This window comes from Heteronotia binoei, chromosome 6 (assembly GCF_032191835.1).
Source record: "Heteronotia binoei isolate CCM8104 ecotype False Entrance Well chromosome 6, APGP_CSIRO_Hbin_v1, whole genome shotgun sequence".
In the NCBI taxonomy this organism is placed as follows: Eukaryota; Metazoa; Chordata; class Lepidosauria; order Squamata; family Gekkonidae; genus Heteronotia; species Heteronotia binoei.
Window position 1 is genome coordinate 97,707,849 of NC_083228.1, and position 22,990 is coordinate 97,730,838.

At 40.1% G+C, this 22,990-nt stretch overlaps 1 protein-coding gene across 1 annotated transcript in view; it reads right to left on the minus strand.

Annotated features, from left to right (window-relative positions):
* Positions 1-22,990, minus strand: part of EPHA4 (EPH receptor A4) — a 253,169-nt gene that overhangs the window by 151,093 nt on the left and 79,086 nt on the right. The window contains exon 4 of the mRNA XM_060242183.1: positions 2,068-2,223. Within this exon, the coding sequence (XP_060098166.1) occupies positions 2,068-2,223 (156 nt within the window). The remainder of the gene's footprint in view (positions 1-2,067; positions 2,224-22,990) is intronic.

Here is a 22,990-nt window from a genome sequence, read left to right on the forward strand (position 1 = left end):
CCATGATCACTGTGTCGCTTCTCTTGGTGAACTCTGCAATCTGAGTGAGTGACGAGGCCACCCAGTTCAGTTTGTTTCTGGGATATTTTAATGTCCCAATCTAACTCGTATTTAAACCGTTTATAGAAAGAGACTTCTTCATATTTAATTCAGCCCTGATCAATGTAACCCCAAACCTCTCTTGATATTCACTAGTACACCAACAAAATGAGTCATGCAAACATTATTGATTAGAACATCAGACTAGGATCTGAGAGATTTAAGTTTAAAACACTATTCTGTCAGCCTAGCAAACCTCATAGGGCTGTTGTGATGATAAAATGGAGAAGTGGAGAACAATGCAAACAATTTTGGGTCTCCACTGAAGTGAAAGACAGGGTATACATGACGTAAAGACATAGTTAAGTAACATATGATGACTACAATTTGAACAGTTTGTGGGAATGATCTTGTGAACACAAGGAACATATCTAAAAGATACTACAGCACTTCCTATAGTTATATCTTCTGATACCTCAGCAAAACATTTCACAAGACCAGAGAACACATATTTATACCCAATGGCACCTTAGAAACCAACAATATGAAAACGGGGCTAGCCTGAGGTATCCCGGTCTGGGCTTTAAAGTAGTAACTTGGCTTAAAACTGGAATATGTCGAGACACTGTGCGACTGCAATAAAAAAGGCCAGTGCTATGTTGGGAATTATGAGGAAGGGAACTGAAAACAAATCATCCAGTATCATAATGCCCCTGTATAAATCGATGGTGCGGTCTCATTTGGAGTACTGTGTACAATTCTGGTCACCGCACCTCAAAAAAAAAAGATATTATAGCATTGGAAAAAGTACAGAAAAGAGCAACTAGAATGATTAAAGGATTGGAACACTTTCCCTATGAAGAAAGATTAAAACGCTTAACGCTTGGGGCTCTTTTAGCTTGGAGAAATGTTGACTGAGGGGTGACATGATCAAGGTTTACAAGATTATGCATGAGATGGAGAAAGTAGAGAAAGAAGTACTTTTCTCCCTTTCTCACAATACGAGAACTCATGGACACTCCATGAAATTGCTGAGGGGTTAGAACGGATCAAAGGAAGTACTTCACCCAAAGGGTTATAAACACATGGAATTCACTGCCACAGGAGGTGGTGGCAGCTACAAGCATAGCCAGCTTCAAGTGGGGAGTAGATAAACATATGGAGCAGAAGTCCATAGTGGCTATTAGCCACAGCGTATCGTTGGAACTCTCTGATGGGGCAGTGATGCTCTGTATTCTTGGTGCTTGGGGGGGGGGCAACAGTGGGAGGGCTTCTAGCGTCCTCCCCTCACTGGTGGACCTCCTGAGGCGCCTGGTTTTTTTGGCCACTGTGTGACACAGAGTGTTGGACTGGATGGGCCACTGGCCTGATCCAACATGGCTTCTCTTATGTTCTTATGTTAATATTGGGGGGGGGGGGTAAGCTTTCAAGAGTAAAAACACCCTTTGTTGCTCAACCCATGACAAATGTGCAAAAGGCAACATGGCCCATCTAGCGTTTGCTGAAGAATAACTTCATTTTCCTAACTGCTAAGTTTCAAGATAGTTACACTATCTGAAAGGTCCAAAAGCAGAGGAACCCTCTTGTCAGAGCTGCCATGAATCAGCATTTCCATGACTCAGTTTTCTTCAGAACATTCTCCCTTCATGTTCCGAATTATATCTCAGAAATGCATGGCTATTACTGCTCCTCATTATGTCATCACAGTGCAGCTTTGAGCCTCTTGTACAACACAGATACCAAAGCGAAAACAAAAAGTGAAAGCAGAGCCTCTGATTCTCTCTGCTGACCTACATACTGTCACTTAATTGCAAACTTCATTTTTCCCATTGTTGTGTACCAGGAGAGGGAACCTGGTATTGACATGTTGTGTTGACTTGTTTAAAAGGGAATTGTAACTGAATGTTCCTGTCACCAACAAGACACTTTTCATAGCAGGATGCACATCTCCAGGGAGTGTATCATGTATAAATTATTGAGACAGCAAGAGGAAGAAGGGAAATTAATAAATAAAGGACTCCAACTTACGAGTGCAAGGCATGGAGGCAGCATCATTTTCTGCTCGAAAAAAGCCTGGGTCGCAGGTGCAAGAGGTAGCGCCATCCCAGATGGAGAAGCTGTGAGGCGGGCATTTAGCACAGGCAGCATCTGTCGAGAGGGCCTTGTAGTATCCAATCTTGCAAGCTTGGAAGAAAGGGGGGAAAAGCAGGAAGGAGGTGTGTTATCGGTAGAGGACTTGATAATAAATCGCTACCTCATTTATTCAGTATCCAGATCTAGGGAGGAGGGGTCATTTTTGAAAAAAGGAACAAATAATGTCCATTTAGCCCTAGGAGAGAAATTAACCAGCCAAAAAGCACTTGATTGCTAGCTCTCCAACTGAGGAAGGCAATTTTTAATTCTGATGAGAACCTCTTAACAAGCTGGCCTGGAGAGCTTACGACAGCACCTATAAGCATGCCCATGTAGCAACTTGTTGGAAAATCTGTCTCATTTTATTTCTCTGCATGGGTTTGCTAGGCAAGCCTCACTGCCTTGCTTCCCACCTGCAGACACTCACACATTGCAGTAAACAGGGTGCAATTGTTTAATTCCATGACCACTTCAGGAAGGCAGCTGATGGTATGACACTGCCAATTTCTGAAACAGAATGAAATAAGACCCCACTGTGATTGGCAGCCAACTTCTTAGTCTAACATGTACAGAAATGGCAATTCTCCCTTCTGGCAAGGCCAGATTAATTTGCCTGCCTCTCCCCAAGGGACAAAATCAACACTCCCCCCCCCTCCTTCCTGAGAGCTGAAGCATACTGGTGACTGCAGTCTTTGACATACAGTTTCCCCCTGTGCAGTTGGCAAGCCTACAGTGACATCACCTTCATAAACATTATGTTTACATGGATGGCTACCTTTATATTATTTGGATTTTAAAATCTTCAAGGTATCGTTCTGAACAAGCATGTCCTCCAAGAAGTTTTGGCCAAAGCTAAAGATAAAAAGTCATCCAGTGCCATCAGATATTGAGAACACAGAAAGCAAGCAGGCAGTTTTATAAAGTACAAAGAGCAAGAGAAGGGAGGGTTACTGCCAATATTTACAGCATGATTCACTTTCCCGTCTCTTAATTTATCACCTAGTCGGCCTTGCTCTTGCTTCTACGCCTCCAGAAACCAACAGGCATTCGCTTTCAGTTTTTCTCCCACTTAGTCCGCAGCCTTTCATATGATTTAATTTCTTTATTCACCCCCCCCCCCCTCTTTTATGATGCACTTGTAACAGCTGGGGATTTTTGCAACATATTTGTAAAGGAACAAGTCACTTTGCCCTTATTAACTGAGGCCATTTACAGAATCTCCTTGAGAAATCCAAAGTTTACGAAGTGTGGTGCAGCATCTATAAAAATCACTGTGAGATCAATCTTGCCCTTCTTTGCTTTGTCTGTCACTGGACCAGGGAATCTTATAAAAACACATAGCTCTGGTGACTAAGATTTATGCCTTCAGAGTTTACACACATCAGATAATTAGATAGGGTTCAACTTGCAAGGTGCTTTCTGGCTACGCTTCAAATGGCCTTGGGGTTTTGATTAAAGCCAGAAACCAAAACGCTGGCAAGGGAGACATGGTAGAGTCAAGCTCAGCCTCCCCACATCAAACAGAAGTAGTCCCTAAACACAAATGCAAACAGCCCATCTTTCTGCCAGCCCAGCAAACATAGACAATTTGTATGATAAGAACAGGTCTCCTTATCAGAGGAACAGCTAAGAACAAACAAAATCACCTTGCTTCTCTTAATTCCTTTCTTTTGCCCTAATCCGCCTTACAGGGCTGTTGTTGTGAGGATAAATTGGAGAATGATGCATTAAGCCACTTTGGGTCCCTATTATCCTAATTAATTGATTGATTAAAATAATAATGATTAATCTGAATTGTTTGTGTAAAAAATAAATTGTATATTTACTATGTTATATCATTTAAAAAAATCCCATAGTGCATAAATATCTTATCAAGCATTTCATAGTTACAACAAGATAGAACCAGCCTATTTTTCTCCAACTTGGGAGAAAAGTGGGGTATGAATTAATTAAATAAGTAAATGAATAAGATGGCTTTTAGTTCAACAGTAACTTAGCAAATGTTAGCATGCTTAGAAACTTGGACATGTGAAGTCGGGTTTGTCACACTAGCGGATAGATTTTACATATATAAGCAAGCAAGTAGAGTGGAAAGGTTACAGAAATTTTCTGTAAGCATTGGATTCCTTATATTTTATATTGAAATCATGTTCCTCTTCAGGAATCAGTTCAGAATGATATGTTATGCCTTCTTTAAATAACTTATACTGAATACACAGGAAAATGATAGTATGTACATTAAAAACCTCTCCCAAAGCGCCTGCTGAGGAATGAGCATGCTCAGTAATGTCCAGGGTTTTTTTTGGGGGGGGGGGGGGGGTTTGCAGGAATGCACAAGAGTGCAATTTCAGCTAGCTTGGTGTCAGGGGGAGTGGTCTAATATGCAAATGAGTCCCTGCTGGGCTTTTTCTACCAACCCCCCCTGTGCAAAACAATGGTGGTGATGTCAGGGTGTGGCCTAATATGCAAATGAGTTCTTGATGGGCTGTTTCTACAGAAAAAAAGCCCTCATAATTTCCCGATGTTGAGTGTGGCTGAGAGTAAGAAGGGAGACAGAAGCGATTGCTGAAATTGGCCTGTTCAAGCCCAAAAGTACCAATGTTGCCCCTGTAAGGCAAAATATAACTGGAGAGGGGGACCTCCTAATTGTTTATTCCCCACCCAATATTTAATTCCTCTCAGTTCCCCAGATTATGTTTTCTTAAACAAAAACCAAATTGTGGGGGGAAAGGTCAAACTAGAAAAACTTTAGAGCAAATAACGATCATATGGCAGCAATACTCAGGCTGCCTGAAGTTGGACTTTTTTATAGGACTGCCAGGTTCCCCTAAAATAGCCACCAGCAAGGAGGGCAGGGTTGTCACATCCAGGTTGGGAAAATTCTGGTGATTTCAGGATGGAGTCTTGGGAGGACAGGGGCCTCAGTGAGGTACAATACCACAGAGACCACCCTCCGAAGCAGTCATTTTTCCAGGGGAACTGATCTCTGTAGTCTGAAGAAGATATTGGATTTATATCCCACCCTCCACTCCAAATCTCAGAGCAACTCATAATCTCCTTTATCTTCCTTCCCCACAACAGACACCCTGTGAAGTGGGTGGGGCTGAGAGGACTCTCACAGCAACTTCTGCCAGAGCTATGGCTAACCCAAGGCCATTCCAGCAAGTGCAAGTGGAGGAGTGAGGAATCAAACCTGGTTCTCCCAGATAAGAGTCAGCACACTTAACCACTGCACCAAACTGGCTCTCTGAAAATGAGCTGTAATTCTACTCTCTTAGGAGTCTGTACCTCACTCTATAGCATTATAGACTAGGTCTCAGTAGAAAAATTTCTAAGAACTGTTTATTCCTCTGAATAAGTTCTCAGGAATCAGTATGTCAAACTCCTATTAGCTTTAAGCTCTGTAAGTGAGGCTCTGCTCTATGATTAAGCTTGTAATTTTGTAACAGTGGGAAAACTGAATCTTCCATTACCCTTCTGAATGCATTGAGCAAGACCTTTTTATACAAGAAAGCTTCCTCCATGAGCTAAGAGTGCTACAATAAATGATAGTTGTTTATATTTTTCCTGTTGTCTGTACTAAAATAAAACAGAAGTTCAGTAGCACCTTAAAGACTAAGCATCTGTTCCACCTACAAGTTCTGAGAAAGTAGTCCCCAGACTCCACTAAAAATATCTCCTTTTTTGCTGTCAAGTCACAGCTGACTTATGGGTTCCTCAAGACAAGAGACATTCAGAGATGCTTTGTGATTGTCGCCTCTGCATCACATCCCTGGTATTACTTGGAGGTCTTCATTACAAATACTGGCCGCGGCTCACCTGGCTTAATGACTTATATCTGAGGAGATCAAGCTAGCCTGGGCTTCACAGTATTCATATGAATGCCCCCCCCCCCCCCTAGATTTGACCATTTTTAGCTTTAGTGGCCTATAATTTGGCATTTCTTTATGTCTGGGGTTGCAATTCTCCCCCTGGCTGTCAGCTCTGAATGCCCTGGACTTCACACCAACCCAAGAGCTGACCCCACCCTCAACTATAGAGACTCATCTGGGTCTCTAGAGACCAGCAGAGAGCTACTGGTCGAAACAAAAAGGGACCCTAGGGAAAGCCAAGTGACAACAGAAGTAGGGCCAGCAAAAGACCCGCTGAAGAAAGGGAGGCTGTGGGGAGGCAGGTGAGATGGTGGGCCATTCCTGAAAGTGGCACACAAAGCCACCCAACCTACAGCCTCACAAGGATGATGGACACAACCACAGTCCCTTCTCTGACACAAACAAGCTTGTAACAGGAGGCCCACACACTGACTCATGGACAGGCCTTGGAATGAGGCATCAGCAGAAGCCTGATAGGGCAAGCCTGACCCACAGTAAGGAAGAAATGGGAAGGTGGGGTTGGGGTTTTAAGAGATGTTGGCTGGGGAGGTGGGCAGATTGACAAATGACTTAGGTCAGGGAAGCTTTAAAGTCAGGGAAGTTGACTAGGAAGTCTGGAGACATAAAAGGAGGCTCAAGGAGAAAGCAGGATGGGGAGAAAGAGAGTTTGAGGCTCACAGTTGAAGCAAGGCCTTCCAGCTGGGGAAATCAGAGAACATGGGTGCATTTGAGTCCCTCCCTTCTCATTCTGAGGCCCAAAAGTGACCTGTACAACAATGGAAGGCAGCATCAACCCAGGGGCATACCCATGTGTGACACTTTATATGGCACTTGATGCTTGAATTAAGCAGACACAATACAAGGGGTAAGGAGAAAAACATTGCATTTAGCTTCCCTGTCTTCTGAAAAGCTGGGGAGAACCTTCAATGTGTGAGGTAAGCCACAGGACGCACAGAACTGTATTCCTACTCCCCAATTAATTATTCTTGCATTCAGTAATGGCTCATCATGCAACAGACTGCTGCCACACTATCAGTTTCTGCCACTCAGCAAAGGAAGGGAAACAGTGCCCCTACTGAATGATGTCAGGAGGTGGTAGAGCCAATAAGAACTGATGCACAGCACTTGTACACTTGCTCCTGAGTGAATAGTGGGATCCTTACACAAGCATGAGTGATGACATTTGTTAGATACCGCAATCCACTCAGCAGTTTTGAGCCTACACAGTACTGAAGCAGGAGCCCCAGTGCATCTGTTACCCCCCCCCCACATACACGCACTCTAGAAAGAACCCCCATCTGCTAACAAACTGCCCCATTAGCTTTAGGTAGGTAGCCATGTTGGTCTAAACAAACAGAATGAAGTTTGAGTCCAGTGGCAGCTTTAAGACCAACAAAGTTTAATTCTGGGCATAAGTTTTCATGTGCCTGCACATGAAAGTTTATACCCAGAATTAAACTTTGTGGGTCTTAAAGATGTCACTTGTCTCATTGCTGCTGGTGGGACTCTAAGTGAAACTGAATAAAGAGAAGAATGTAGCATATTTTCACAGATTCCTACAAGTACATTTGAGTGTTTGTGGTAACGGTTAATAAAACAATAGAAGCGAGACACTTTTTTAAAAGTCCAACGAATGTATGCTTCCCATTCTTTTAAAATAATTCCCTTCTTCCCATTCAATCCCAGGGAAGCTGGGGGAATTATGAACTATTGTTTGAAAGCAGTGATGGATGATGGTGGCTCTCAGTGAAACTTATGGGTCCAAAACACAGATGTGGGAGTTTTATCTTCTATGCACAGGGTTTTACAATCCCCTTGAAAATCCAGGCATCTGGCTTCAAGGTCCTTCTGGATCTACCGCTGTTCCTAGATGCAGATGGTGTTGAAGGCCAAAAATACCTTTTTAAACCACCTTTTGAGGGTTTAGCTATGCCTCTTCCAAGAAAAGCTGAATCTGGCTATAGCTGCTGATCCTTTTATGTAGGGCTTTTTTATAGCAAGAACTCCTATGCATATTAGGCCATACTCCCCTGATGTAGCCAATCTCCCAAGAGCTTACAGGGCTCTTAGTACAGGGCCTACTGGAAACTGCAGGAGGATTGGCTACATCAGGGGAGTGTGGCCTAATATGCAAAACTGTTCCTGCTACACAAAACGCCCTGCCATGATAACACCCAGACTAGACTATCATAATGCACTCTTCTTGGCATGCCTTTAAAATTTTTTGAAAATTGTGGTTGGTGGGGTAAGGGCCCAGAAACATCTTGACAGGCTGCCATTTCCAGGGCAAGTAAAAATGTTTTTAACGTGAATGGGAAACCTACACTGGTTACACTTTTTAAAAAGCGTGTCTCTTCTCTAATTAGTGTACAGCCATGAAGACTGCTTGGGCTTCTCTTTGAAGCTATTTTGATTGCTGATGAAAATGATCCTTTTTAGGGGCTTCTGGAGTTTGAACTGTGAGATCTACTTGGTTTTGGCTCAAGACTGCTTTGTGACATTTGTCCAATAACCAATTTTACTATGCTGACTTGTGGTTTTACTGTTTAGATGTTTTCTGTACTGTTTTAAGTTGTTTGCAAGCTATGTTGGGTATCTAGAATAAGGTGAAGGGATGGGGTATAAATACATTATAAATAGCACAGACTATCTTCAGTACAAACTCATTTACGCCTCATCTATGATGGTGCTATTAGTCATTTGGGGGCTGTTTCTTCCATTTTTCAGCAGATTTGCTCCCCAAGGAAGGAAACAGTGTGCCCAAAGTTGTTATTCAGTTCAAGAGATTTTTTTTTCTCCCTTCTTCTCTGGCGAGCATTACATTCTTTTGCTTTCTACTACATTAAATCCAGTTCATTAATTTTTCAAGACCCAAGGAAACCTCTCTCTAAATGGATTGGCAATTTCAGAGGCACATAGCCATTTTACTTCAGTTGTATAAAATCATATAACAGAGCTCACAATTTTCCTCATTTCACTGTATTTAGACTCAATACATTTCAGCTCTGGGCACATTTGCTAATCCACTGCATTTGTTCAGCATTTCTTTACATTTTGGTCCATTTCAGTCTCACAATCTTTTGCAAAGGTTGGTCACTGGATGGGGAGTATTTTTTGGGGGGGGGGTGTGTGGGGGGGGTTGTGACTGATTTTTCTGAACTGGTAGAAAAACATGCAAGCCTGCATAGGTGACTATTTCCCAAAAGTCTGTACTGCATACTCAAGACAATCCTTACTTCTCTTGGGAAGATTTGCTGGAGAGGACAGAGCCTGAATGTTATCCTTACCTAGCTGCAAAAGATGCCATCATAAAAAGACTGTCACATGAGCAGTACAAACTTTGAATTCAATGCCCTTATCTTTGCCTTAATTAATTCCCTGTATTTGAAAGAGAAAGAGAGTCAAAAGGGAAAACATTTTCTTTTATTCAGATCATACAGCAACATAACAAGATTATCTGTCACCCCAGACCTGTTTTCAAGATTTGATAGTGAACCTCTTTACATGGGGGAAGGCAAAATTCTACTTACTGCATCCATTTGAAAATAACCTCAAATAAAACTGAGATTTCAGTCTCAACAACTACCACCTGAACCATAACATTGCCAGTTCAGGTACAGCAGCTCACACCTGAGCCTTGGAAGTCAACACAATGCAGATTTGGAAAAGAAAGGAAATGTTGACAGATCTAGCTCCAAAGAACTGTGAGGATAGCAAAGGCACACTAAACCATAGTGACACAGGCAACACCCACCAATCATAGAGTAGCATGTAAGAATGCACTGTAACAGACATACATGGAGGCAGCCAACCACTCCACTGCACACTGATGTTGATGTCCCTCCCTGACTACAAGCAGAATGCAACAGCAAGGAACACAGAAGACACAGCTCATTCTGCCGTAAGGAAGACTGTGCCATGCCAAGTAGGAGCCTGGTAACTAGAAATCTTAGGAACCATAGCAAAGTTATGTCAGAGGAGCAGCCTTTTTCAAGACAAGGGGGCACTATGACAGCAGTGAGTGGACACAAAACACAACATTCACTGAATACATTTCCATTATTTCCCCTCAAACTTGGACACACTGTGGGTTTTATTTCAACTGGCTTAAATGCACTTAGAGAAGCCCCATGGTGCAGAGTGCAGTACTGCAGTCCATGTTCTACTCATGACCTGAGTCTGATCCCAGTGGAAGCTCAAGGTTGACTCAGCCTTCCATCCTTCCAACTGTGTACTCAGCTTGCTGGGGGTAAAGTGTAGACGACAGGGGAAAGCAATGGCAAACCACCCTATAACAAAAAGTCTGCCAAGAAAACATCATGATGTGGTGTCACTCCATGGGTCACTAATGACTTGGAGCTTGCACCTTTTACCATTAAATATACTTAACTCTGTGTTGCCTTGTAAGCTACCCAATGGAACTAAATTCTCTCCAACTCAATAGGGTTTAAGTTGATATAATGGTATAAATGAACTTGCAAGTGTTGAATGCAGGAAATGACTCTTTGGGCCAAGTTCTGTACTACCACCTAAGGAGGACAAAAGGAATCAAACTCTTGCCCATTTGAAAAGATACATGCACTGGCCATTAGGATCACAGTGGGTGTTTGGATCCATCCTTTCAATCACCGTAGAATTACCCACTGTTGCAAATGTTCATTGTATGTAAAGCTAAGACTGCATGTAAGTGGCAACCCTCTGAATCAGAGCAAAGTCCGACAGGATTTTTTCACTGTGTTAAAGAGAAAAGGAAAGAACTATATGTGATCTGTCAGCCATGTAAGGGTAGGAGGCTCTGCATAGCAGACATTTGACATGATTCAAAATTCCACAGGACTTCGTAGATATGCTGTGAAGCAGGAGCGCAGAATGTTGCTCTGCGCTTCGAAAGTCATGGCATTCCAGCTGCATATAAGAGCCATTTCCAAATCCTAATTCCCCATCTACCTCAACACCCAGATTGGAAGAATTTCCCAGTATAGATTTGTTTCTTTTAAACATCTGGAGAAAACTCACTTGCTTTATGAATGATTATATTTGATGTGCATGTTTTAGATTGGTTTGGGCATATGAAAAAAAAATATCTGAAGTTCTCCCCAATGATATAAGACCAAAGTTATTTCACACACACACACAAATATGAAGTTAAATGCTAATAGAATACGCGGAAGCTTCAGTAACAAGCCAGAATGTATAACAGAGGAAAAACTACATTAAGGAAATAGGCTCAAGTAACCCACTTCCTATCAATTGTCTGAAAACAAAAATAGCAACAGCGTTATTTTCTAAAATGGCTAAAAAAAATGCCTTGCTGGTATCTTGCTAAATGCATTTTAGACTGATGATCACAGGTTTACAATATCAAGAGCACCTGCTACCTTGGAAAATAGCTGCAATTTATATTTTAGTGCAACTCAGTAAAATAAAAAAGACAGAAGTTTCATTTTCCTGCCTTTCCCCTTCACTTCTTTTCCTTAAATATACCATGTTCTCTTTCTCAAATTGTAGCAAATCCACATCTGCCACATAGGCCGACAGCTTCTTGCTATCTTTTCTGAACTGATTTTAGTCTGTTAATTATAGAACTCAATTGTTTGGATAGCTTCTTCTGACAGACTCCTTGCCCCCCACCACAAGCCCCTTTGCTTACTGCACAGCTGTTTGAGTCCCCAGTGCTCATGAGGACTGTGGAGAAACACCATCTTAGAGTGTTGGTGCTTCAGTGGCAGGGATCAGTAAATCCCTCAGCAGGCTTTGTAGCCTTCCTCTCACTTCACCCCCCCTCCCTTCCAGAACCAAACCAACAACGCTAGGGGGAAAATCTCCTAGAGGGGCAGGAAGTGCTTTTGTTCTTGCCATGTGTTAGGCAGGAAGAGAGCCTCAGTTGGGAGCTGGCGCTCTGGAAGAGAGGTTGCTTGCCGGTGAGCTCCTGCCTGTGGGGGAGGCCTGCTCAGGAAAATGAGGCCTCCAGGCAGGCAGACTAAGTAAGTAATTCACAAGACAGGGCAAGTGTAGATCAGGGCCAGCCGGATGCGTTTATAATCAACTTTTCTTTGTTATGCTGTTTGCTGTGTTGGGCTGTGCTGTGCTAATTTTGTAAATGCAACTGTTTTTGTTTTGTTTTTCTTTCCCTATCCCTTTCTCTTTTTAAATAAATATATTTTTACTGTTTAAATGCTGGCAGTCAAACTCTGTACCACATAGATCCCCAGACCGCTTTAGACCACGCTGTGTTAAGAAGGGGGCCCCGGGTAAGAAGGGGGAAGGCATGCAGTTGGATAAGGTGCCAATCCTCCAGGGGGCCCCAAAGAAGTGCTGAGGTCTCTGTGAAACCCAAGTGCAGGGTGGCAGAGGACCTGGAGGCCTGGCCTCACAGCTGGAGAGGGGGATTGGGAGTCCTGTTCCTCTCAATCGGAACCCCGGGACTGAGCAGGTGGTGGCAGCGAGCCCAAGGGGCAGGAGGAGAAATAGCTCCCTCCAGGAGTTGGCGACTCAATAGGGAGCTGACGGGACCGGGTCTGAAGGCACAATCGGGCCGGTTCCATCACAAGGACTTTTTCATAACAAATCCCTGGGACTGGATCTTTTGACCTAGAAGTCAAAGGAAGAGAGTCATCCTTGCCTCCCAGAGATCAATGGCACAGGTCTCCCATTACTGTCCTTCCTTCATACATGGAACACAAATACTTCCAGGTTACTGACAAACCATGCACCACTGGGTGGGGGTTTTGTGTTTTGTTTTTGTAATTTTTACGTAGAATTTGAAGATTTTACTATGCAATGCTTTAATATGTACATTACTACATTGATTTAAGGAGACTCAGTTATGACATTTTTTCTGGTCCAAATTAATTACTCAGTTCAAAGCCTCCAAGAAGTCCTTAGAAGTCAGAAGATTAAAATAAATTTTAAAAATCCTTTCCTATATTCCAATTGTAAATTCAATGTGATATAAACACATAAACAAACATATAAACAAATAAATAAATATCTTTCTTATATTGAGTTGTAGAATTCAATGTGATGTACCAAACTGATCAATAGAAAACATCTGTCTATGATCTTGGTACTGGTAAAATTTCTCTCTCCTATTGTTTGTAACCTCACATATTCTGTGAATTAAATCAGAACACTGATGGGTTACATTAAATTTCATAACATCGAGAACTATTTTTCATTATGTAGAATTAGTCTTTTTAAAATCTGGGAAAGCTCTCTGGAGCATTTTGATTTTGTCTTGTTATTTGGCCACTTGCCTGGAGCAAGTAGATTCAGGGGTACAACTTATTTAAAAGGGACAGACAAATGAGAAAGGGCGGAGGCATAGCAGTATATGTGAAGAAGGTATATACTTGTGAGGAAATATGTGAATCTGAGCATGTCTCTGGGTAAAAATAAAAGGAGTAAGAAATAACAGTGATATTATGGTGGGGGTCTGCTATAGACCACCAAGCCAGGTAGAGGACTTGGGATGAGATACTCCTACAACAGATTGCAAAGTTCTTCAAGAGAAGGGACACAGTGATCATGGGAGATTTCAATTCGCCAGACATCTGCTGGAAGTCCAACTCTGCTAAAAATGAAAGGTCAAATAGATTCCTGACTTGTCTTGCTGACAACTTCCTTTTCCAGAAAGTGAAGAAGGAAACAAAGGAATCTGCTGTTTTGGACTTGATTCTCACCAACAAGGAAGAATTGAAAGAAGTGGAAATAGTGGGCACCCTGGGCAGTAGTGACCATGTGATTTTGAAATTTACAGTTTTAGGGAAGGGAAACCTATAGGCTGGACTTCAGAAAGGCAAACTTCAACGAACTTAGAACTATGGTGGGTAAAATCCCATGGTCATAAATACTGAGGAAGAAGGAGGTTCAAGAAGGGTGGGAGTTTCTTAAAGGCGAAATACTGAAAGCGAAATCACAGACCATTCCTATGAGAAGAAAAAATGGAAGAAGCCTAAAGAAGGTGAGGTGGTGCCATAAACAGCTCTCTAAAGACTTCAGAAATAAAAAGCTTTACGAATGGGAAAGAGGGCTTTATAACCAAGGATGAATATAAACAAATCACCAGTGCTTGCAGAGAAAAAGTTAGGAAAGCTAAATCTCAATATGAGCTTACGCTGGCCAAAGATGTTAAAAACAACAAAAAAAGGTTCTTGTCTTATGATCAGAGTAAGAAAAAGAGCAAGGACATGATAGGCCCATTGAAAGGCAGGAAAGTGAAAGTGTAACAGATAGTGAAGAGAGGGCAGAACTGCTCAATTCCTACTTTTCCTCAGTCTTCTCTTCTGAGGGAAACAGTGCTCAACATGGCAAAAACAGAACATATAATGAGAGTATGGAGTCCAACCTAGGATCAGCATAGGGGTAGTACATAAGAACCTAGTTTATTTAAATGAAACTAAGTTCTCAGGGCCAAATGAACTGCATCCAAGGGTACTAAAAGAGCTTGCGGATGTAATTTCTGAGTCTCTGGGAGAACAGGAGAGGAAGACTGGAGACGGGTGAATGTTGTCCCCATCTTCAAGAAGGGGGGAAAGGAGGATCCGGTAACTACCAACCCATCAGCTTGACATCTATACTTGGAAAAGTTTTAGAACAAATCATCAGTCAGTCTTGGTACATTTAGAAAGGATGGCTGTGATTACTAAGAGCCAGGATGGGTTTCTCAAGAACAAGTCATGTCAGACTAACCTGATCTCTTTTTTTGAGAAAGTGACTACCTTGCTGGATCAAGGGAATGCTGTAGACATCGTTTATCTTGATTTCAGTAAGGCTTTTGATAAGGTTCCACATACTATCCTTGTTGGTAAAATGTGGTTTGCATCCTGTTACCATTAGGTGGATCTGTGGTTAAAACAGTTTTATTTGGTAACATATGGTAACAAATTATATTTCTTGCATCATTAATAAGTTCTTTTATCTATCCCATATATTACTTTCTACCCACCCCTCCACAAATATTCCCAAGTTTCCATCTGTATTTTTTTATTTACATTAATTGCCCACTTAATCATTTGAGATTTCACTACTTCATCTTCCGTAGACTATTTAAAAAGTAATTTATATAATTTTGAAATTAATTTTTCGTTGTATCCAAGCAGAATTTTTTCCATTTCTGTTTGCTCTTTTCTTATTCCTTCAGTTTTAATATCATTCTCCACCAAGCTCTTTATTTGTTGCATTTGAAACCAATCATATTTGTTATTAAGCTCTTCAACAGTTTTCAATTCTATTTTGCCACTTTGTATTTTTAATAGTTGATTATATGACAACCACTTTTCTTCACCCGTCTCAGCTGTTATTTTTATCACTCCGGCTGGCACTATCCATAACGGTTTTCTCTCATCTCCATCTTTCTTATATTTCATCCATGTATTTAGCAAGCTGTTTCTTATATAATGGTGAGAGAAAAAGCCGTCTATCTTTTCCCCCCCATAATACATATAAGCGTGCCAGCCAAATTTATTTCCATGACCTTCCAACGCTAAGAGTTTTTTGTTTAACAACATTATCCATTCTTTTATCCATATTAAGCAAACTGCTTCATGATATAATTTTAAGTCTGGTAACTGAAATCTGCCTCTCTCTTTTGCATCTGTTAAAATTTTTATTTTAATTCTTGGTTTCTTCCCCACCCACACAAACTCTGAAATTTTTATTTGTCATCTATTAAATTGTTTACTGTCTTTCACAATCAGAATAGTTTGAAACAAATACATTATTCTTGGTAGAATAATCATTTTAATTGCGGCTATTCTACCCAACAGTGACAAATTAAGTTTATTCCACTTTAACATATCTTCATCCATTTTAAGTCATAGCTTCTCATAATTATTTTTGAACATATCAATATTCTTCATTGTTATCTCCACACCCAAATATTTTACCTTGGAGGTAACTTCGCAGCCTGTTAGTCTCTGCAATTCTTGTTGCTTATTTATTTGCATATTTTACATAGAAGTTTTGATTTTTCTTTATTAATACAAAGTCCCGCCAACTCCCCATATTCTTGTATTTTGGCTAACAACAAAGGTGTGACGTGTATAGGGTTTTCATTTATAAACATTATATCATCTGCAAATGCTCTGTATTTCTAAGTAAATCCTTTTACTTTTAATCCTTCTATTTCTTTATCTTCTTGAATTTGCATCAGTAATATTTCAGAGTCATTATAAACAACAGTGGGGAAAGTGGAAAACCTTGTCTTGTACCTTTCCTAATTATCAGGTCTTCTGTAAGATCAGCATTTATACATAGCCTTGCACGTTGTTCAGTATATATTGCTTTTATCATTTTTATAAAGCTTTCTCCCAGCTCCATTTTCTCCATTACTGCAAACATAAAATCCCAATTTAAATTGTCAAATGCTTTCTCTGCATCCACAAAGAATAATGCTACTTCCTTTTCTGGATGTCTTTCATAATATTCTACAATATTTACAACAGTTCTGATATTGTCACTTATTTACCTTTTAGGAAGAAACCCTCCTTGATCTTCCTTTATAAAATTTATCAAATATTGTTTAAACCATTCTGCCAAGATTCTTGTATATATTTTATAGTCATTATTTAATAATGAAATTGGTCTATAATTTTTTATGTTCGTGACATCTCTATCTTCCTTTGGAATCAACGAAATAACAGCTTCCTTCCATATATTTGGTATTTTCCCTTTTGTTCTTATCATATTCATCAATTTCTGAAGTTTCGGGATTAACTCTTCTTTGAGGGTACTAAAAATGTAGCTGTATAGCCATCTGGCCCAGGTGCTTTTCCATTTTTCATTGCATTAACTGCTGCTTCAATTTCTATTTTTTCAATTGGATCATTCAAAACTTTTCGCATATTTTCTGCTAAGGGTGCTATTTTTATCTTTTGTACGTACTCATCCATCTTTTATTTCCTTATTTTAACACCTTTAAATAACTTGGCATAATACTTAAAGAATTCTCTTTGTATTCCTTCTTGATCTACCACCTCTCTTTCATCCACCACAATTTTATTAATAATTTTCCTTTCTTTTTCTTGAGTTGCCAGGCCAAATATTTTCCGGATTTGTTTGCTCCCTCGAAAGATTTCTGCTGCAATCTCTTCAGATTCCATTCCAGTTCTTTATTTAACAAATGTCTCATTTGCATTTGTAATATTGCAATCTCCCTTATAATTTTCTTTTTCCCTGGCCATTTTCTCAATTCCCTTTCTTTTTTCTTTATTTCATTTTGAATGTCCAACATCTGTTTTTCTTTTGCCCTCTTATCTTTGTTATTCAATGTAATCAATATTCCTCTCATTACCGCTTTATAAGCATTCCAGACTGTCTGAAAGTCTATATCCTCTTTATCGTTTATTTGGAAGAAAGCTTTAGTTTCATTTTCTAGAGATGTCAGTATTTCTTTATTCTGTTGTAAATCTTCATTCAATCTCCATCTTCTCAACTTCTTAGACAATTTTGTAATCCACATTATTGGTTATGGTCAGCCCCAATTTTAGGAAAAATCTATATTTTCTTTGTTATAAGGCCTAAGTCTTTAGTGCCCCACAACATATCAATTCTGGAAAAAGTTTTATGTCTTCCTGAAAAAAAAAGGTATAGTCCTGCACTTCAGGATTAAATTTCCTCCATATATCCTCCAAATTTTCTTGTTTGACCAATTCAAAGAAAGACTTTGGAAATTTTCCTTATTATTTTTTTTTTACCCCCAGACCTATCCAGTGTGTTCTTAATTGTTCCATTAAAGTCCCCCATTATCAAAACTTGGTCATAAGTCAGTTCATCAAATTGTTGTATAATATCTTTTAAAAAAAGCATCCTTTGCACCATTTGGTGCATACAGTCCCAATAACAACATTTTTTTTGCATTTAATATTATTTCTACCACTACAAATCTTCCATCTTTATCTTTAAACACTAATTTCAGCTCCAATTCTTGTTTAATATAGCAAATCACTCCCCTTTTCTTCTGTTCAGCCAATTCTAGTCCCAACTGTTTATTCCATAAAACTTTGTAATCCTTGTTTGATATGCACTTCTTGTAAACAAACCATTTTGCTTTTTAATCCAATGAAACGTTGCTTTTCTTTTTTGTGGTGAATTTAGTCCATTTACATTCCAAGATAATAATTTATAATCCATCATGGTGCAAATTCTTTATGTTCTTCATAAAACCTACGCAGTTTCTGTGTGCTTGTAATTGTAATCCTTTTTTCTTGCAGCTCAAAGCTCAGACTTTCAGGTATTATCCATCTATACATCATTTCATTGTCCCGTAATTTTTCTGTCAATTTTTTGTATGCTTTTCTGTCATTTATCACTTGTCTTGGCAATTCTTTCATGATTCTTACTCTGCTGCCTCCCACTATCGATGTCTTTTCAAAAATTTTATTCAAGATTTTTCCCACCATTTCTTTTGTCATATATCTTATAACCACATCTCTTGGTAGATTATTTTTCTTGGCATACATACATACTATATATATATATATATATATATATATATATATATATATATATATATATATATATATATATATATATATATATATATATATAGTCATACATGCTTCTAGTTCCTTCAGGATCTTCCTCTAAAAATTCTGCAATTATTCTTATTATATATCCTTTCAAATCAGTCTCTTCATCCTCAGGTACTCCTCTCAGACGTATCTGGGTTTCCATCAATTTGCAGTCATGAATTGCCACCTTTTCTTGCATTTTTAGCAAGGTGGAATCATGTACTTTCACTCTCTCTTCCACCTCTTGCACTTTCTTTGATGTTACCACAGTCTCATTTCTGAGATCTTCTATGTCTTTCCTTAGCTCTTCAATGTCTTTTCTAATTTCTTTTTTTAGAAGCAGTTATCATGTCTCTCACCCCTTACATCTCCTGGCTTCCATTGCTTCTAATTGCTCTTGCATTTTCTCTATTGAGGCAGTCCTTGCACAGGTTAACTTATGCTCTGACATTTAAAAAAACACCAAAAATTTTAACCTCTCCAAATTAAATTTAAACTATCAAGTTTGATAGAGTAAGGCTTGCCCTTTTCAATAAGCCTAATTTCACCATCCTCAGAGCCTCCTGGGCTCAGATATTAAATTTTAAAATTTTTATTTCTTCCAAAATGGCGGTCACAACTTTCTGCTTCCCTTTAAAAAAAATTTCCTTCAAAAGGCTTCTAAAATAATTATCAGCGATAATGTCCAATAGTATTTACCTTATAATTGTCACCTCTGTCAGCTTCACCAATTTTTAATGTCCCAAACACTTTAAAAACTTTGTTTAAATTTTCACCTCCTAGCAATGGCCGCCGATGTTTTTCTATGATATTATAGTCCTAGAGTAGGCTAGCTGCTTCAATGATTTCCCTTTTCCATCCAACACTTCCTGCTTTTCTTGCCACCAAATCCCATTTTCACTGGTAAAAAGATCTCGCGATGTTTGATGTATTTCCTGTGTTGACTGTGAGAGCTGCAAATCTGTGATGATGGGGCTTTTTCACCAAAACCGCAAGTAGACAAAACAATAAATTCCTTACCACTTTTTAGCACTGTCCTTTAAATTTACAAAGTTCAAATTTCAACCTTTCTCCCCTTCTTCTTCCAAGCTTTCTGAATCTCTATTTCCCACCTTCTGATTTTATTTTGTTTAATTTGAAATAGTCCTGGAATGAAGATAGTCATCAGTACCTTTTTCTGCAGTTATCCAGATCCAACACCGGTCTTGTATAGCTTTTGATGTTTAGCAGTCTCAAAGAAGGTTAGGATCCTGTCGAGCTTATGTCAAATAAATGACTCTGGAAACTTCTGCAGATGATGAATATGCAACTCATCTCCAGAGACCTCTCAAAGGAGCCCCCCCCCCCCCCGGGACTCCCTTTTAGCCAAGGTAACTCTCCTCAGAGTTTCCTGTGCATATCTTGGACTGATCTCTGACTGAGAAAAGTAGGCAGTAGGCATTAAATTCCCCTCCACTACCCCGAACAGAAGCCCCAGCCTGCTCCCCTTCTGAGAAGCAATTCAGCTCGGCATTTTCCAACCCCGGAAGTCTCACCATTAGGTGGATCTGTAACTGGTTGTCAGATAGCACCCAAAGAGTGCTTGTGAATGGTTCCTCATCCTCTTGAAGAAGAGTGACAAGTGGAGTGCCTCATGGATCTGTCCTGGGACCTGTTTTGTTCAACATCTTTATAAATGATTTGGATGAAAGAATAGAGGGAATGCTTATTAAATTTGCAGACGATACTAAATTGGGAGGGGTTGCAAATACAGCAGAAGACAGACACAGGATATAGGATGACCTTGACAGACTGGAAAACTGGGCTAAAATAAATAAAATGAATTTTAACAGGGATAAATGTAAAGTTCTACATATAGGTAGGAAAAATTCAATGCATGGTTATAGGATGGGGGGAGATTTGTCGTAGCAGTAGTATGTACAAAAAGGACCTAGGGGCCTTAGTAGACCATATGCTGAACATGAATCAACAGTGTGATGTGGTGGCTAAAAAGGCAAATGCAATTTTGGGCTGTATCAACAGAGCTATAGTGTCCAGATCATATGAAGTGATGGTATTGCTTTACTCTGCTCTGGTAAGGTACTGTGTGCAGTTTTGGGCACCATATTTTAAGAAGGATAAAGACAAGTTGGAACGGGTCAAGAGGAGGGCGACGATTATGGTGAGGGGTCTGGAAACCGAGTCCTATGAAGAAAGGTTGAGGAGCTGGGCATGTTTAACCTGGAGAGGAGGTGCCTGAGAGGTGATATGTTCACCATCTTCAAGTACTTGAAGGGCTGTCATATAGAGGATGGTGTGGAATTGTTTTCTGTGGCCCCAGAAGGTAGGACCAGAACCAAAGGGTTGAAATTAAATCAAGAGAGTTTTCAGCTCAACATTAGGAAGAACTTCCTGACTGTTGGAGCAGTTTCTCAGTGGAATAGGCTTCTTCAGGAGGTGGTGGGCTCTCCTTCCTTGGAGAGGTTTTTAAACAAGGCTAGATGGTCATCTGACAGCAATGAAGATCCTGTGAATTTAGGGGGAGGTATTTGTGAGTTGCCTGCATTGTGCAGGGGGTTGGACTAGATGATGCTGGAAGTCCCTTCCAACTCTATGATTCTAATTCCATCTGAAGAATCCCAGACTGTTAGAATGATGCAGTGGTTAGAATGCTGGATTAGGATCTGGGAGACCCAGGAACAAATCAACACTCTGCCATGGAAGCTTACTGAGTGATCCTGGGCCAGTCACTCTCTCTCTCTGCCTTATCTACCTCACAGGACTGTTGTTCAGATAAAGTGGGAAAGAATTATTTACACAGAACTCTAAATTTGGCATAGGACAGGAAAACTCTGGGTGAATAGTAGTAATGCTTAGTCACACACAAAAAAACCCCTTATATTTATAGTGCCTGGATTCTGAGGAGTTATATTTACAGACTTACATGCCTTCATCCGGGTGATAAACATTACCAATTTGCTTTTCAACCGGCAGTAATGTTACACAATGGAGGACATGGCATTAGTGCCAGGCTGGGGCCATGGTACCTGTTGTTTAATTTAGGCTGAGACTTTGTGTTTTCCATTCCAGAATTCCTGAGATCACTTAATTGGGATTGAGGGCTGGATTCTAAAGTGCAGTAGGGAGATGATACTGTCCCTTTGCCCTGGTAAGGGTAGGTGTGCCCAGTCTTCATGGCAAGCTAGACTAATCACAGGCTTCATACTGCTGACAAAGTTGCATATCACTGTTACTCTTGTTACTACTGACTTGTACACAGAGAAAAATAAGACAGGGGGAGATAGTGGAGAAATTTATTTCTTACTTCTGCGAAAGTTACTTGTGGTGCAGATGCTAATGATATTAAATGGTAGTCTGAGGCTCCAATCCAGAAACCAAAACAAAATCTAGTGAAATCAGCAAATCTTCTCCACCATCTTCTGTTTAGACTGTAAGTAGCTATTGAAAGAAACACAAACACCATGCCTATTCAATGTCTCTTTCTAAGGAACAGAGCATAGATGCCATCACAAAAAAGGCCTCAACTTTGGAGTACACCCAGCTAGCTTCAAAATGTGGAGGCCCACAAAAGAGTACCTCTGATGACTACCTCAGCTTGTAGACAGGTATATATACTTGTGTGCCAGGATGTTCAAGGCAAGGACAGGGATTCCTTTCGCCTTAGTCATACTGAAACAATACCTCACTGTTACCCCACTGGCTGTCACAGGACAGTACAGCATAATTCTGAGGAAGAACACAAAAATACTCCTGCTATTTCCTGATACCACAGCACTCTCCAGCACCATCATCAGTGTGTCATGTTCAGCAGCATGAAGTCGGAGCACCTAATCATAACACTTCATTCTGAGCACTCATACAAAGAGCAGCAAGTCTTAAGATCAGGCTCCAAGTTTTAGCTTTTATAATTATTAAGAAATGCTTGAAAATGTGGCTTAAAGACTGTTTTTTTAAAAAAAAAATGAGATGGCACAATTTTTAAAAACACCCAGTAAAATGCCCCGTAGCAAAAGGGGGGGGGGGAAGCTCATGTATGGGAAGAATTTCTTTACAATTTTAAAATGCTGGAGGTTATGCTAGGCACACTTGGCACACACTTCAGGTCCATTGGCTTTACAAAGATTGCTCCATCTTACACTTGAAAATTTTTCAATTGAATAACATTTAATACCGGTGTCAGCAGCAAGTGGTGCTGAGCGAACAATAATATCTGAACTAGCTTTCCCATTTCAAACTGCTCAAGCTGCTGCTATGCTTATTATAGGCTTCATCTGACTTGGGAAATTTAATTGCTTTTGCAGAAAGCTGTTAAGATTCAGGAAATGAGTCAGCTAGTAAATTTCAAGGAGCTCACCATTAAAAAAAAAAACAAAAAAAACAGCCAGCCAGTTCTTCCTTTATTCAAGCATGGAAGGGGAAAATCCATGATGACAT